General features: G+C 39.8%; 1 protein-coding gene across 1 annotated transcript in view; it reads left to right on the forward strand.

The window, feature by feature from the left end:
* Positions 1-16,471, forward strand: part of SEC24A (SEC24 homolog A, COPII coat complex component) — a 42,752-nt gene extending 26,281 nt beyond the window's left edge. The window contains exons 11-23 of the mRNA XM_019535095.1: positions 2,701-2,819; positions 4,249-4,304; positions 5,005-5,211; positions 6,388-6,508; positions 7,719-7,877; positions 8,701-8,874; positions 9,402-9,512; positions 9,785-9,960; positions 10,547-10,684; positions 11,772-11,876; positions 12,053-12,145; positions 12,704-12,807; positions 13,228-16,471. Of these exons, the coding sequence (XP_019390640.1) occupies positions 2,701-2,819; positions 4,249-4,304; positions 5,005-5,211; positions 6,388-6,508; positions 7,719-7,877; positions 8,701-8,874; positions 9,402-9,512; positions 9,785-9,960; positions 10,547-10,684; positions 11,772-11,876; positions 12,053-12,145; positions 12,704-12,807; positions 13,228-13,342 (1,678 nt within the window). The 3' untranslated portion in view covers positions 13,343-16,471. The remainder of the gene's footprint in view (positions 1-2,700; positions 2,820-4,248; positions 4,305-5,004; positions 5,212-6,387; positions 6,509-7,718; positions 7,878-8,700; positions 8,875-9,401; positions 9,513-9,784; positions 9,961-10,546; positions 10,685-11,771; positions 11,877-12,052; positions 12,146-12,703; positions 12,808-13,227) is intronic.
* Positions 16,472-16,894: the final 423 nt, after the last annotated feature.

Below are 16,894 nucleotides of genomic sequence, written 5' to 3' on the forward strand. Positions count from 1 at the left end.
CTACCACAAGTCTAGCTCAGCACAGTCCACTTGAATAAGATACAGTGCCTATTGTACTGAGTCCCTCTTGGGGCTGATGCTTTTTCAAGTCATGGTGAACTACTATGTCAAATACATTTCAACTTCCTCTTCACTCCCACAGCTGAGCAGCACAGTTTTTCCTCCTGTTTCCAATGATTCCTGTTTCTTCACCAGCCTTAAATGTTTAGCGGATCTCGCCAAAAATCTATGTAGACAAGGGCCTCTGTTGCCTCTTCCCCCTGCCCCCCATCACATGTGATTTAGTGTGGCCCTGCACTCTGAGGCAGAGCTAGATCAGGTAGCCCTGTACCTCCATCTACCTATAAATTTTTGTAGGATCCCAGAACTCGTGACAAGACCACTTGGTTCCATTTGTGGGTGGGGGTGCTAATTAGCACGTGGGTTCTTTGTGGGAGGTCTCTGGAGCAGTGCTCACCAGGGGGTCACCATGGCTTGAAATGCTGTTGATTCTGCTGGGGGCCAAACCCAGTGGCCTATATGATAAATTATGAGCCTTTTGGTTTTGGACTAATATCTTGTGTAGTTCATACTATATATAAGTAGGTACAAAGGTACTGCCCGAAAGTGTGTTTATGGAGTACCTGTGCTGAAACTTGCAGTAGTTTTTGCACAAAAATTAAAATGCATCGATTCTGAATGAACTAAGTCAAGATACCCATAATAATTTGCCTAAAGAGATCCTAAGATTTGGTCAACTTTTGCAGCACCATTATACAAGGAATGGATGGGCCACCCTTTTGATCCTTAGAGCTCTCATATTTTCTTGTAAGTCTGAAATCTGCTAGGATGGCTACTTGACTCTTTAACCAGCTTGATTTGGAAGTGGTCTTAATCTTAAATGCTAACCTTGAGTCTCTTGAGAACATGTTCATCTTCTTTAAAAGAGCTGTGTAATCTCTGTATTCCAAAGAAGTACCCCTATCCTCCACTTAGAAGTTCAGTACTCAGTGGGTGTGTCTACACACTACCCTTTTGTGCTAGGTCGCCATATGGCATGCTACAGCAATGTAGCGATTACTCGGGTCTACATATGATCGCTAGCTACGACACCATAACGCATTCCTTGCTTATAGTGCACCACTACAGTGACACAGCAGGGAAATCTTAAACGTGCATCACCTGTATGGTGTGATATGGGTGGTTACTGCACCATGTTTTAGTACGTGCAAGAGGAAGTACTGAAGCACAGTGCAGTAACGTCATCACCGTAAAGTGACGTGTAACCATGCCCAGTAAACTGTTTTTATAGTTTTTATAGTACCTTAACTCTTGTATGTATACCCACTTTCTAGAATTCATGCAACTTGGCCAAGAACTTGTGATGAGAATCTCTCTGAGTGTTTGTTTTCCTTTTGTACAGCCTTCTCTCACTCTTGCTCTCACTCTCGCTCTCCAAGTTAAGTTTCTGATTACTAGTCGACTTCTGTAGTTTGCAAGAGGACCATTTGCAACCAGAGGTGCACCAATACGATGGTCCATATGGTATCAGCACCGATTAAAAGGAAAACTGTTTTTTTGTTTGTTGTTTTCTTTTGGCTGATGTGGCTGATAATGTTACCAGTAAGCACTGCATGCATGCGTGTGCGCAGCCGCACCATGCATGCGGCCAGGAATGCAGCCTAGCAGCTTGAAGAGCAGCATCTGGCCGGGAAGTCTGTGGGGAAGGGAAGGGGTGTGGGGTGGAGGAGGGCAGATTGAGACTCCCACGGTGACCAAGGGAGTGGGGCTGGGATGGAGCATATGGGATGGAGCCGTGGGCTGCCTCTGTGTGTTTGGGGCTGGGGAAGAGCCCTGTGCAGCCTAATGTGGGGGCTGGACCTGGGCTGTATTTGGGGCAGGGCAAGTGGCAGCAGCACTGAAGGAGGGGGCTGTGGCAAATTTTTGGGTGGCTGGAGCCTCTTTCCCAGCACTGCTGCCATCAGCCATGCCTGGCCTGAGTACTGCCCTGTCCTAGTCCCCTTGCCGGGAAGAACCTGGCGCAGCCTGTGGTCCCAGGTGCCCAGCGGTAGCCTGTGCATAGATTCGGGGGGCATGTCGCCTTTGCCTCCCTTGGGGGTGTGCGCAGCGGTGGGAGCCACCCTGTGCGTGCTCCTGCCCCCGGACGAGCTACAGCTCCATCCCATGCCTTGCCCCACCCTAGCTGTACAGTGCCTGCCCCACTCCCTCCCTCATTGTTGGAGGGGCCTCAGTCTGCATCCCATCCCTTTGCCTCTCCCCTGGTCCCCCCCCAACAGACTGACCAGCCAGAGGCTATTAACCAGCTATATCAGCCAATACCAATCCAAGTTCTTCCACACTTGTCTGAGAACTCCCCTTCAGGGAGGGATTTTTTTTGCTTCTTGAAAGTAGAAGGAAAGTTACATGAATCTTGATTTGTTTTTTTTTTTTTTCTTAGACAGCTAGCCAACACAATTGTATCAGCTTATTTCTGTAGAAAGCCTGAAAGCTGAGCTAGTGGAAAATAAAAATCAGAGTAGCAGTTTGTGTTTCTTTCAGACATTAGCTCTAGATGGACATTTTATTCTTGCGGGGTGGGGGGGGGAATGTTCTACAATATTCATTGCATCAAAATTGCATTATAAAAACTGTAGGAATGAATGCATGAGTACTTAAAGGGCACAGTTGACTTGTTGAACCCTTTGTGTCTTTGGTTTTTAGGCTTCCTGGGAACACTAGAACAAAAATAGGCTTTATAACATTTGACAGTACAATCCATTTCTACAGTCTTCAGGAAGGTCTCTCTCAACCACAGATGCTAATAGTTTCAGATATTGAAGGTATGTAGAGGCAACTCTAGACCAAATATTAGAAAATGTCGGACAATTTTGAGATTCTTCTTGGGCACGTGTTGGGGGGGGATTCCCAGCTCAGATCATTAATCATTGATGCTCAGGGACAGTGAAATCTGCTATCTTATCCAAGCCCCATTTAACAATGCTTTGGCCTGCAGAAGGGCTCCTTTGTGGCCCTAACAAGTGAACAGTTCATGGCCTGAAACATGAGATCAGATTCCTTTACATTCTAGTTTAACCCATGAAATTATCAAACCCTTTATCACTAAGGCATTGCAGCCGCTGATGCTTGGGAGCATCCTGTGAAATTCACAGTGACTGAATGAAGATTAGTTTGGGGGAGGAGGCTTCCTTGTGATCATACTTGTGTTTAGTTTCAGAAGAACCTTCCTTGCCTGTTCTACAACAGGAGAAAAAGAGCACCAAAGTGTTTTACAGGATCTTATTTTACAGACCTCACTATCCTCCAGCACATCTACTTTCCAAGCTAAATGATTCGCATCTTCATAACTGTATTCGGTTCACAGAGGCTTAAAAAATTTTTTATTAAAAACCTGGCAAAACCTTCAGATACTACTAAAATATAATTATTGATTGTGGTGGCCTTACACTGACAAGCTGAGCTCAAGAGTCAATGCTGAGTGCTGAGAGTCAATGTCTAGTGCCCTTTTTGGGCACTAGACATTGCAGGACTTTTAAGCGGTACATAGTTCCTGCAGCAGCCCAGAACATGCAAGAGGGGTAGTGTCTTAACATGGTGGGACTTTTATTTGTTTGTTTATTTATTTATTTATTTATTTGTGTGTTTATATTAAGCTAACATTAGTAGAGGAAACTGTTTTTGTCATCTACTGGTAGTTTTAGATTATTAAACTAGTGTTTCTTCCTTGTATGTGGCCTAAAAAATTGAAGCAAGCTAATATAATTACGATAGTTATGTTTCACATCTCAAATTAAGAGGTGTTGGGGTTGTGTAGCTGTTACTGAGGCCAGAATAAGAAGCCAACTTTGTAAATGGTTAGAAAAAAAGATGGTTGGATTGTTAACAATCGTTAAACAAGCCAAGCTGAGTTTTTTTTAATGAGTGAGCTGTACTCCTTAAAGGACAAAGTTGCTAGTTAATTAAAGTGTGTATCATGTATTTTCCAGCAGGGACTCAGACTTGATCACAGGTGTAGTAGGGATATAGTGAATACTGGACTGGAACCAGGGATTCCCAACTCCACTAGGCAGATATGCTGCCTCTATGATGTTGAATTAATTGCTTAACTTCACTGAGCCTTTGTTTCCACATCTGTTAAATAAAGATGCCTGTTATCTACTGGCATGGTATTATTTGCAAATTGTTAACTGGGAAAACTGGGGAGAATATATAAGCATGGTTTAATAACTAGCCTCATTTCTGTTCTTCCAGATGTGTTTATACCAATGCCAGAGAACTTATTAGTAAACCTCAATGAAAACAAAGAGGTAAGCCTTAAGCAGCTGAGATCGTATGCAGTCTATAGCACAGCTCTGTAGTACTTGCCAGAATACTGTCACCTGAAGTCGGATGCATCTGAATCTTTTCAGAAGATGAATTTCCAGTTGCGGGTGTCTTTTAAATGGGACTTCAGTGCTTTCTGAAGCAGAATTACTTAAAATATTGTTAAGCTTTTCCATATTCTGTTTGATATGCTACAGAAGTTTTCTTCAGAAAAAAAGATTGTTGTGTTAGGTGAAACATAAGAACATACATTTGGACTTTTTGTTAGTGTAGCCATGACCCAGCTTTGGCTCTTTATCACTAACTGAAAAAGTGAAATGCACCTGCTGTTCTTTAAGTAGGGGCCTGTCTTAATGTCTGCCCTCTCTCTTAATAGTAGATGAGGACAAGTAAAGGTGTATTATTTTAATCTGAAAAATTGCTTTACTACTTTGTGTTAAAAATGTTAATGCTCTTAAATTTAATACTATTTTGCAAGTACCAAATTTCTGGTAGAAATAGGGTCTCGGTGGTAGCTACAAAACAGCAAACGGCTATCTTGTTTCTTGACATTTTGTATTTGCTTTTTGGAGCGGGTATTTTGATTTTCCTCCTTTAGTATTAACAGTACCCCACACTGACAAGTTGGATCAGCAGGAGACATCTCTTAAGATTTTAATTGTAAGTAATTTTACTCTGGCTTAGCTAATTCAAGACCTACTGAGGACCTTGCCACAGATGTTTACCAAGTCTCTGGAAACTCAGAGTGCTCTGGGACCTGCGTTACAGGCTGCCTTTAAACTGATGTCCCCCACTGGTGGTAGAATCTCAGTCTTCCAGACACAGCTTCCATCTGTAGGAGTGGGAGCACTGAAATCCCGAGAAGAGCCAAACCAAAGAGCATCTGCAAAGGTTAGTGTAGCAAATCCATGGCCATGAGGCGGTTCCGATTCCCCTTAGTGTCCGTGCAGCCCCTGCCTGGCTCAGGCTGAGCTGCAGCCCTTCCTTTGGTTCTTTCCTGCCATGCCTTGATCTTTATTAAAGATTATAAGAGGGAGGCTGCCTGTGAGCTCTATTTGAGCCTGAGCCTGTGTTGATCCTCACTGGGCTGTCCCAGAGTCCCCTTAGTAACAGTCCTGCGCCCCAGGCCAGCAGGCCCTCAGTCTGCCTGTGCTGCTTCTGGGCACTGCTCACCTTAGGGGCTCCTTGCTTGGCTCCTTAGCCTCCCCTGTACCACTCCCCAAGCCTCACGGGTGTTACTGTTTGATGTTTGGCCCTTTAGGGCACTCGGCCCCTGGCCCCCTCTGTCTGCCCCTGTGGATTTACACTTGGCCTACTATGGACTCAACAGCTGCTCAGGCCTTGAGCCTGCCCTGGCAGGGCTCAAGGCTATTGTTTCCCCCATGGGCACTAATGGGACCTCTGTAACCGCCCCTTATAGTCGCAACCCGAACTGCCGGTCTAAACAGTGACATTAAACATAAACCCCTGGGCTATAACATAACAATAAGAATGGAAACAACCCTCTGGGCCTTTAAGAGGGCAAACTTTTACTTCTAGTACTGCTTCCAGGGGGTCACTATTCCTGTAAGCACAGAGCAGGCAGTCGAGCACCCCTGGGTGGCTCTCCTGGGCAGGAACTCTTTCCCCTGCAGCTGCCAGGGTAGGAACCCTGGACGGTTCAGGCTCTAGGCTAATATAGCTCCAGCCTGAGCCCTCTTCTGGTCATATGCCTCATTAGCTCCCTTCCCCACCTGCAAGCAGCCTCACAGGCTGCTAGCTCCCATAAAGGAGCAGGCACACCCAGTATACTGCTACAGTTAGAAAAGCACAACAAAATGAGGAAATGCTACCCCATTGCATAGTTTTATGTAATTCTCTTGAGTGGGATATTCTAGGTGACCCATAGATCTTTTGTAGTTCTGGGAGTGTAATGGAACTACTAAGGAAACTGTTTGATTTTCAAAGATATGGAACACCCAGGATTGCTGTTGAAGTTGGTGAGAGGAGGCAGTGCTTACTATCCTTGAAACTGGGGCACAAATGTGCGCTGTTGGGAATTGCTTTTTCTGTTTTTTATATTAACAGGACATACATCTTACACCGTCCACTGACTTCTATAAGAAGTTAGCTTTGGACTGCTCGGGGCAGCAAGTTGCAGTTGACTTGTTTCTTCTTAGTGGGCAGTATTCTGATCTGGCTTCATTAGGTAAGACCTTATAGGGTGCTTCTAAAAATGAATTGTTGTAATATGTATTTCTACACTGCAGTTAAAAATGTTTGAAGGTCCACTGCAGTTCAAGCATGTGAAACTAGATTTTTTGTTTCAGTGTTGTATATGCTAACATTCAAAGCATTGACTAGTAACCCTCTCCAAATGAACAGGTACCACGAATGGCAGAGAAGGGTCTTTCTAATGAAGTACTATAAGTAACGTTCCTCAGGAGTTCAAGGCCTTGTGGCCAAGCTAACCGTTCACCAGTTCTTTCTCATCTCATGAAACAGCTGGCAGTCTGTCTAAATTAGTAGACAAAATAAATCCGAGATTCGACTGAAATAAGATCTTGCCTAAGAAAAGAAACTAAATTTAAACTAGAACAGAACAACAAAACAAACAAAACTCCGTGTTTTTAATGTCATTTAGTCCTAGGCTTATAAGGAATGTCACTAGTAATAAGCTTCCTTGCTTTAAAAAAAACCAAACTATAATTGGTAGTAATGTCTTCACTGGTCAGAAAATTCACAGCCTTACTTGTGAATTTTTTTTTTTTTTTTTTGTTCGTTGATGGTAGAACTTTTGTCTTTGAGTCCTCAAAACTTGTCCATTTTCCTCTAGAATCAGTGTCCTAAGTTTCTGAGGTTTTACCATTGTGTTAACTCTAGACATGTGTTAAATACTACGGTGGCAAATGTAGGAATTGAATTGGACTACAATATTAGTGTATTGAAAGTTAGCTTTGTCTTTGTGTAACTACGTTGTTTGCAAGACATAATGTTTCAACACTAGCACTATTTTCAAAGGATGCTTGTCGTCTGGGGATAAGGTAAAAGTCAGCAGAAATAAATTATTTTCCTTCCCACCTCTCATTAGATGACTGAATAAACATCTTTGGAACAAGCTTTATTAGCATTTTAGTTACTTTCTTGCCCATAAAATAGTCTGGGTAGTGTGGTATCGTATTTCCTACATGGCAGTGATAAATCCATTTCATACCTTTATAACCTTCATGATTAATTGAACATAGCTGTGTCAGATTATTCATGCTTGGGTATAAGCCTACAGATGTGTAATATGAGAGAGTTATTTAATACTTAATGTAGGCAAATGACAATTTAAAATAATGGGTAAACTGCACTGTAATTTAAAGACCAGAGTCAACAACCAGTTTGTACTCTAATGTACATTGTTTTTCTCTTAGGCTGCATATCACGGTATTCTGCTGGTAGCATCTATTACTACCAATCTTATCATCATAAGCACAACCCTGTTCAGGTGGAGAAGTTACAGAAGGAGTTGAAAAGATACTTAACTAGAAAGATTGGCTTTGAAGCTGTCATGAGGATACGGTGCACCAAAGGTCTGAATTTTTTTTAGTTAAAATACTGTATTGGCATTTTTCCCCACAGGCATGAATAAACAAATGGCAAATTACACGCACACACATGTCGGGTAACCTGATTTCAGATTATTTTTTAAATATACAAACTACTTCCCTGTCAGTAAAAACTGGTGCCAGCAACCAAATAGTTTTTGCCTTGCCAGAACTAGAAATCAGCACTTAGTTGCCATGAACTTCCATGTGGTTCTCACAAAGGACTATAACTTAATATATCTGCTACATGGAACGTTTTTCTACAACTGCGTTCTGTCCTGTAGTTAAGCCAGAGGCTTCTCTATTGACATCTTCATGAGATGACGGGGGAATTTCCTACTGTCTTGTTCAGTTTGTAATTTTGATAGAGGTACAGCTTTCTAGTACTGACTCTGACAAGGTTATTGCACTTTTATATTTAGTCTCATCATTTACATCTGTCAACTTTTCAGACTTAAACTACTGGTTTGAAAAAGTAGTGCTTATATAGCAAGGGAATTTTTACATAGTACGTTCTCTTAAATGATTCTTCATACCATGTATTCTACATTAGAAATATCTGGAAATTCTGAGTTGCACTTCTGTGGGGCTAATCTTAATGCTGGTTTGTATTGTGAATTTTCAGTAACCACCACCTTTTCTGCAAATTATTGTTCAGCCTGCAGTATTTTCATTTGCTAGATGATGCCAAATTTGGAAAAAGGTGGTATGTCAGCAAGCTAGAAGGGAATGCAAATATGTAATCAGTTGTTTATATTTGATTCTAAAACTACCACTAACCAAATGGGTTTGTTTTTTTCTTTCCTAGGTCTTTCCATCCACACCTTCCACGGGAACTTCTTTGTACGATCCACAGACTTGTTGTCCTTACCCAACGTGAACCCAGATGCAGGGTACGCTGTACAGATGTCAGTGGAGGAGAGTCTTACTGATATGCAGGTTGTTTCTTTTCAGTCAGCACTTCTGTACACCTCCAGCAAAGGTAAGAAACATCAACAGCATCAGCTAGGTCTGTGGTGTAATATGCTAGATGCCATGTGGGCAAGATCTTAAAGAGTAAACTAAGTTACAATTTAGGTAGCTGCAGGTGAATTTTCATGGTGTCCAGTAAGCTGGCAAGGATTTAAAAGTGAGAATACTGACAAACTAGCTGTATACGCTGCTGTGTGGTGGCATTATTACATTTTCACTTTACGGGTTAACCTGCACGCTAGAAAACTTGCTCTTATCTAAAAATGTGCTGTTTTGAGCCAAGAGATTGGCCTGAGTTCTCAGTTTGCCACTTGAGATCTGTAAAGTTTCAGATACTTCAGTTGTAGTAGGTATTTTTCTGGGATACAAACCAGTTGCTTTTGGTAACTTTGGACATTAATTTAAAAATCAAAATTGCTGGAAATACTAGTATCCAGACTTCATTGTTGCTCTGTATGTACCAGGTTTTTTTAAATGTTGCCTTTGTGGTGGGGGGAGATGCCATTTGAAGACTACACAATTTTTTTCTCTTGATAGGTGAAAGAAGGATTCGTGTCCACACTATGTGCTTACCAGTTGTAACAACACTGAGTGATGTCTACCTGGGGGCTGATGTGCAAGCTATTACGGGGCTGTTGGCTAATATGGGTAAGTGGTGAATGTGCTGTTTGAATGCGTAGATTTTAAAATGTTATGTATCAGTAGAACCTACTGATTGCCTTACAGCAACTGGAGCAGCAAATCAGACTCTTGGCTTTTCTTCTAAGCTTCATTGATGTCACTATCCCTCTTGTTAGTTGGGATGCTTGTGAGAACATTAAGATCCTAAGATGAAGAGCTAAGCAGGTGCAGATATCTTAAGTTAGTAGAGAAATGAGAGAACTTGCTGTTAATCTTCTATATCTGCTGTTTATTTTTAGCTGTGGACCGGTCAGTTTCTGCTAGTTTGAGCGATGCTCGGGATGCCTTGGTGAATGCTGTTATTGATTCCCTATCTGCTTATCGGGCTTCAGTCCTAAGTGTTCAGCAGCCTGGTCTCATGGCTCCCTTTTCTCTGCGACTCTTTCCACTTTATGTGCTGGCTCTCTTAAAACAGGTAAGAAGAAAATAAACTTTCCAAAGGCTGAGTTAGTTGTTAGGCATCCACCCAAATTGAAAGTGTCCTTGTGAGACAAATAGTGATATTTTCTGTACAAGAGCTGCTTCTGTGAGCCTGTGTAGTGCCATTGCCTTTTGAGTCTGAACACCCCCCTGAGAAGCTGTGTAGTAGAGTTAAATATGGTTGCTCTAAAAAAAGAAAAAAAAAAAAATGTTTAATGAATTTATACCTCCCTCTGACTCCAATCTCTAGCTCTTTAGAAATCATTCCACTACTAATTGTTGGCACCAGAAGTTCACTAAGCAATTAGTTATGAGTTTCACAGGTATAATTTAAGAAACATGATTTGCACATAGATAAGTTAGGTGGGATTGCTCACAAAGTTTTTATAATGATATCTTTAGGTGAATTCTCAAGGTAGAATTTTATATGGGACTCTTAAAATACTTAAATGTACCAAAACAAAATCAGATGCAACTATGTATAAATTTCATATATTTAAATGTGGTACTCTACCTAGTGCCCCCTGTTGGCTGGAAATTAATGGCAGGTTAAATACTTAAAATATTGGTTTTGTTCATAGAAAGCATTCCAAACCGGAACGACAACCCGTTTAGACGAACGCATTTTTACTATGTGTCAAGTGAAGAACCAGCCCCTAATTTACCTCATGCTCATGACCCATCCCAGTCTGTACAGAATTGACAATCTCACAGATGAGGTATGTTCTTTTGTTTGTTTTATTTTTTTACCCATGGTATGCTTGTTGCTTGGTTTCTTAGATCATTTATTAGAAAAAAAGAATTGTAATAATTTTCTAGGTATACAGTCATCTCTCAGGATATTCTAGAGTTGGATTCTGTTCTAAAGATCCATTGAGGCAATCTATGAAAAGAAATGTGACGTTCTGATTCTTTGGCATTTAAGTTGAAGGCCTAAGATATGAATTGTGCATAAAGGCAGCAGCATTAAAGCTGTGTTCCATAGCATCTGAGTCTTGTTCCAAATATCAGAGGTGTAGCCTGTCATTTAAATAAGTGGGAAAGTGGCAGGAGAGCATTGGAGAGCAAGTCGGGCTAACTGGAAGTTCATAAACATGTTATGAATACAGTACATAGTCCCCTTCTTGAGACCTGGCTGGTGGTTTGGCTGGTCCTGTGATGGAGGCAGAGTCGTATGGCTTTTGAGCAGTTCCCTCTTGTCTTTCCCCAACTGTTTCTTGCAATTTTATATTGATGAGCTCTGGACAAGATGTGTGATCCAGTTGGCAGGGTGGGAATTCCCGTATCTGGAGAGTTCAGGTGGAAGATATCGGAGACTAGCACTTTGAAAATGTAATTGGGTTCTTATTCAGAAATCTTTCGAACTACATGCTGCATCTCATAAAAGGAGATGTTACAGCAGTGATGCTTTCTATGCAGTTCTTGAACAGCTGCTTTTTAAGAAGTCTCGACAATAGTTTTGTGAGCAAATATAAATAGCTATACTTATTGCAGGTGACAGACCTGTTCTCTAGATCACTACTTCAAAGCCTATTGACTTCTGAAAATAAAACATGAAACTTTCAGAAGGGAAATCAATCTGTCTGGACAAAACAGATGCTTTTTTTTTTTAAAAATGTATGGCTAAATTTGAATGTTTGTGATAGACGTGTTATGCACTTGAAGGGTAAAACATGGCTCTGATAGTTATCTTTTCTATCTAATGGAAGTGTATATCTATCACTTGTATATTCCTTTTGTTTCTCTGTCCTTGTTTCTCATCTGTGTATGTAGATGCACGCTGATGTCATACGTTTTTCTCTTTAGGGAGCCCTCAACATCAGTGATAGAACCATACCTCAGCCACCCATCCTTCAATTGTCTGTGGAAAAGTTGAGTAGGGATGGTGCTTACCTTATGGATGCTGGCTCTGTAAGTTGTTTGCTTTGGGAATTTTAACAACTTTTATCTGAAAGTGTTTAATATGTGTGACCTGGGTTCTTTTTGGAGACTCCTGAGCATTTGAAATATTTAGGAAACCTATGAAGATATGCATGTTGCAGTTTTTAATGCTGTGATTTTTGATTTTTTTGGGCCATCTCTTTCAGGTGATGTTTATGTGGATTGGAAAGAACTGTGGACAGAATTTTATTAACCAAGTCTTTGGGGTTCCAAATTATGCATCTATACCACAGAATATGGTGAGTACTTTGGTGTAACATTTGGCTCAAACATCAAAATAACATCTTATATAAGTAAAATGTCATCATGTTCATTGCAGTGGTCTGCATGGTCGAGCCAAATTCAATTCAGGTTTTGGAAGAAATTCACTTCTTCCATTCTGCTTCTCTCCTTCCTTTTGGAGTTCCATGTTTAAAATGTTAACCTGGGGTTCTCATCTTGAAGTTGCAAATAAGTGAAGCTGGTATTCGTTGACTAATGCAGGCAAAGTTTGTGGGTGCAGACTAAGCCTTTTAGTTTTTGGTGGGAGTTTTTAATATCATTCTCCTGTACCTCAAGTGAAGGTGAGGTTGTCCTCCCAGTTGTGACAGCTGAGAGCCAGCATCAGTATGGCACAATTTGATAGATTGCTCAAGGATAGTCGGTGACTACAATTACTGTGATGTATAGAACAGCTTCATGTTAACTTGCCTACTTTGCCTGATTTAAGACGGTGGTTGATTTATTTTATTAATTGTAAATTTACTTCTCCTAAAAACACATTCTACTGTAGCTTAATAATAATCTTTGTCTAATAGACGCACCTTCCAGAACTTGATACAGCTGAATCTACCAGAATAATAGCTTTCATCTCCTGGCTGAGAGAGCAGAGGCCATTTTTTCCTATATTGTATATAATAAGGTGAGTAAGAAGTTTTTTCTGTTAAGTCCTTTTATTGAAGTATGAATGGTCCCATGTTGGCCGCTTTAGTGACCTATTTGGCCTCAAATGTGCAGCATATGGTGGCTAAATGTTTGAGACACTAGTGTGACTGCTCATAGTCTCTTGTTTCTTAATCACTTTTATAGTTGTGGAGAATGAGAAGTAGCCAGGGTTAACTTGAGTAAATCGATTGATAGTAAATTGAACTAATTGGTTGTTTTCCAGTATATTGAATTGCAAATGATTGATTGCAAGGTCTTTAGCTGCTACTGCTTTTTTTACTGGTCTGTGTGCTTAGTAAATCTTTCAAAATGTTGCAGTTTATCTTACTGTTTTAAACAACTGGTGCTATAGACCATACTTATCTTATATTACTCATGTTTTATTTCTGTTTTAAAGGGATGAAAGTCCACTGAAACCAAGTTTCCTACAGAATATGATAGAAGACAGAACAGAATCTGCCTTATCATACTATGAGTTCCTTCTGCACATACAGCAGCAAGTGAATAAATGAACCACGGGTTGTATGGCTCACTTGCTTGGGGAAAGTTTTCTGCAGTAAAGAACACTTGCGCTTTTAATATCTTCTTTAAATTTGTGGCCTGATGCAGTTGATGAGAAGTTCTCACTGTGATTTCAACCAAGTAAAGCAAATAAAGGACCACAACTAAGAATCAATCAAATGTGCAACTACATAATATAGTACTTCTTAAAATTGAAATATGTGAACTGGTTGGGCACCTTTAATTTGCTGCAAATTATGTTTTTACTGTAAGTAGTTGCAGCATGAATACATTTACAGAGGCAATATTGAAGAGGTGAAATACATTTTGTAAAATAAAGAGTTCTTTGTTGTTCAGAATGTATATTTCTGTAAGTTGTTTTGCTTTTCTGTTTGTTTTTTGCTGCTAGATATAAAACCTCACAATACTGATTGATTTGCAGGGAAATTCTTATACAGTATAGCCACTGATTTAACAACTGAGCATTACTTTTTTAAAAGCAACCTGGTATACTGAAAGTAGCAATGAATTCATTGTGAAGTGAACAAATATAAAAATGTTTATGAAATTTTAGAATTCAGCGTTTAGAAATGGGTTGTTTAAGACTAAAAGTAAGCTTAAACTGCCATGTTGGATGGAGAAAGACTATGAAGTAGTTAATTTTAAAAGCTTTTAAATGCATCAGTATTGTAGTTGAAAGCAGGCCTAATGTACTGAGTACAATGAAGACTAATCAAGTGGTTTGATTCAGCAGCAAAAATGGGCTGAGACTAACAGTAAGCTTTTTTTTCTATTTAAAGTGAGTTTAGGTCTTACCTTGATAAATGGCAGTAAAGGGGGGGGAACAGAAACAAAGGACTGAAACCACCCTGGATTTTCCTGTGAATTATGTTATCATAAATTTTAACCTAATTTAGGTTAACTTCCATGTAAAGTCCATAAAATGGAACTGTTTTGTGAAGTGAGGCTGTCTGGTGATACTTGGCTTTATCTGCTCTTGTGAGAAGACACTGAAAACTTTCACATTTTAAAAAAGATTCCAAACAAGTAACAATTTTACCTCTGAAAGAAATACAAACCATATTGTTAGGAAGGTTTTTATGGTTTTTTGAACACATTTTACAATTCTGAACCTATGGAAAAGCCTAGTCTCGAAGCTGTTGTGCAGACAGAATACCTATATTAATTCCATTAACAGACCTCTCCATGTACAACAAACGAAACATGGAAAACAGGAGTTAGAAGTTGATTTACATGCGTAAAGCTTGGGGAGTACAGTGCGTTGATATAAAACTTTGATCTGGGGAATACTGTCATAAACAGATGACTACTTGTGTTGCTAGCACATTTACTGTCCCTTCTATACCCATACCATGAAAGGCCTGTGATGTAGTAAACTTCTTTCTTATTTTGCTTTTAGTTCATGTAAATGCTGATATACTTAATTCAGTCTTGCAAAATCTACTTGCTGGAGCAAGTAACTTCATTGAGTAAAATATTATTTGTCTTAAAGGTGGGCAAGTAGATATCGTGCCTAGGCTAGTAAATTCATATGGGTTTTGCAAAGCTGATTTTACAGTACTTGGTAGAATCGGTTTTTGCAGCCATTTTCAGGCTCTGGCTATACTTGACTGACAGGAGTTGCCTTAATGCAGGGGAGAAGCAGGTGGTTCTTGAAAGAGAAACTGCTCTTGCTGTTTGAGCACAAACAAAATCCAAGTTTTGTACAATTTTCTCAGACAGTATTTCTGAAGAGAACTCCTCCCAAAACTGTTAGGAGCATCCAACCTGCTGTCTGCATAGCTAGTGGAAGTGGCTTGTCCCCCCTCTCCTGCCCGCTCTTGCTTATAGGTACGTAAGCTTTTTCCAGTCCCAGTGAAAATGTAATGAGGATGTTGTGGGGAGGGGAAATGAGTGGACGGACATTGTTAGCATTCAGTTAGGTGATTTGGGTTAGTTCTGGTCCAGTCGTGTCTAATATTTTAGCTTTTCTTAAATGAGAATTTCATTTATGCAGCTATATCTTTATTTAAAATGGCAAACCGCTTCAAGGCATATGATCATGAGATGTATGCACTTGGATGCTGGAAATTATCCTTGTGCTGAACACGCCAAAAGCCCGTGCACCTTTTTGTCACCATATGGTTTATTGTCATATCCCATCATTTGAGTTTTAAGTATGGTGCCTGCTTCTGAGATGGTTTCACTTGCTTTATGTACACGAGGATAATGGCTGAATAAATAAATCAATTAGTGGCATACTAACGATTTTGAATTGGATTCCCTAATGTTAGGGTTTTTTTCCTGTATAATTTATGAACACTAAGCCAATGAACCCTTTTGGAGTAGAGTGCTTTCGTTCATCCTGGGAGATTATGCACTATTGAACATTGTTAGTTGTATTTCTTGCAGTGGACAACAACCTGGTGTGTTGATTACATTTTTACAGCATCACAAAGCAGACCAGTGTGTAAAATATTGTCACTAATTCCAAATGGCAAGGATAATATAAGACTTTCCACTGCTTTAAACAGGCAAAGGTGGCCCTGATATTTAGCATTACAATCCTACTATGGCAAATGTACTCTATTTTTCTAGTTTCTCAGATTTTTTAAACTATTTCTGTATTTGACATAATGTTAAATTCAGTCCACATCAGTACCATCCACTATAATTTGCATATGTTACCTTTTTTAATTTAATATATTGGAGTCTGAGTCAAAATAGACTGTTTTGCAATAACTAGAATAAGATTTACATCTTTTATTTAGAGTTAATTTCTTAACAGAATCTAATCAAAGATGCAGAACAGCTGTGACATAAGGGACCATTTAATGTGATTCTAATATTCTGTTTACTATTATGGATGTAATACTTTAGTAAATTTAATTTTGTAAGTAGTGTATAATATTGTAATATTAAACCTTTGTTTTCTGCAACTCAGACATTAATCTTGCGTGAAGTTACAAATCTTGCCCCTTATGAATCTGAGACAGGATTTACTTGTCCTCCTTTTTACAGTTTGTAATTTTCACTGTTTTATTCCTGTAAAAAGTCATTTGTAACACATGCAAATGCTTATTTTATCTGTGCTAATTTATCAGATTTGGCTACTCAATAAAATCAATTGAAAGAACTCACATAAGTTCCTCAGTCCTTTTTATAAATGGAAGTAAGATATTACATTTGACCAACTGCAAGCTGAAATTCTTATAGGCTGTCCCTCATTCACCATTAATAATATATAGCTAAGAGTAAAGCATTGTGGGGCACTTCACACTCGGGGAGACAATGCATTTCTAGTTAACTAAGAAACATTTCACTTGCTACTAAGGTGTTTTGTTGTTTGTTTTTTTTTTGTTTTTTTTTTTATCCCAGTGCATATTTGCATAGGTGGGGAACAGCAGAGCACTGTCATTCACTCCTGTCCAGGGCATGCTTTTTCCATGAAGTCCAGCCTAATTATGTGTCAGAGTAGAAAGTCCTGCCATCTAGTTGCAGGAGGCCCTACAGGCCAGGCTGATCTTGGTTAGTTTTTCACATGAGTTTCTTCGGGGGGGGCG

Source organism: Crocodylus porosus, unplaced genomic scaffold (assembly GCF_001723895.1).
Source record: "Crocodylus porosus isolate Cpor-Errol unplaced genomic scaffold, CroPor_comp1, whole genome shotgun sequence".
Lineage (NCBI taxonomy): Eukaryota > Metazoa > Chordata > Crocodylia > Crocodylidae > Crocodylus > Crocodylus porosus.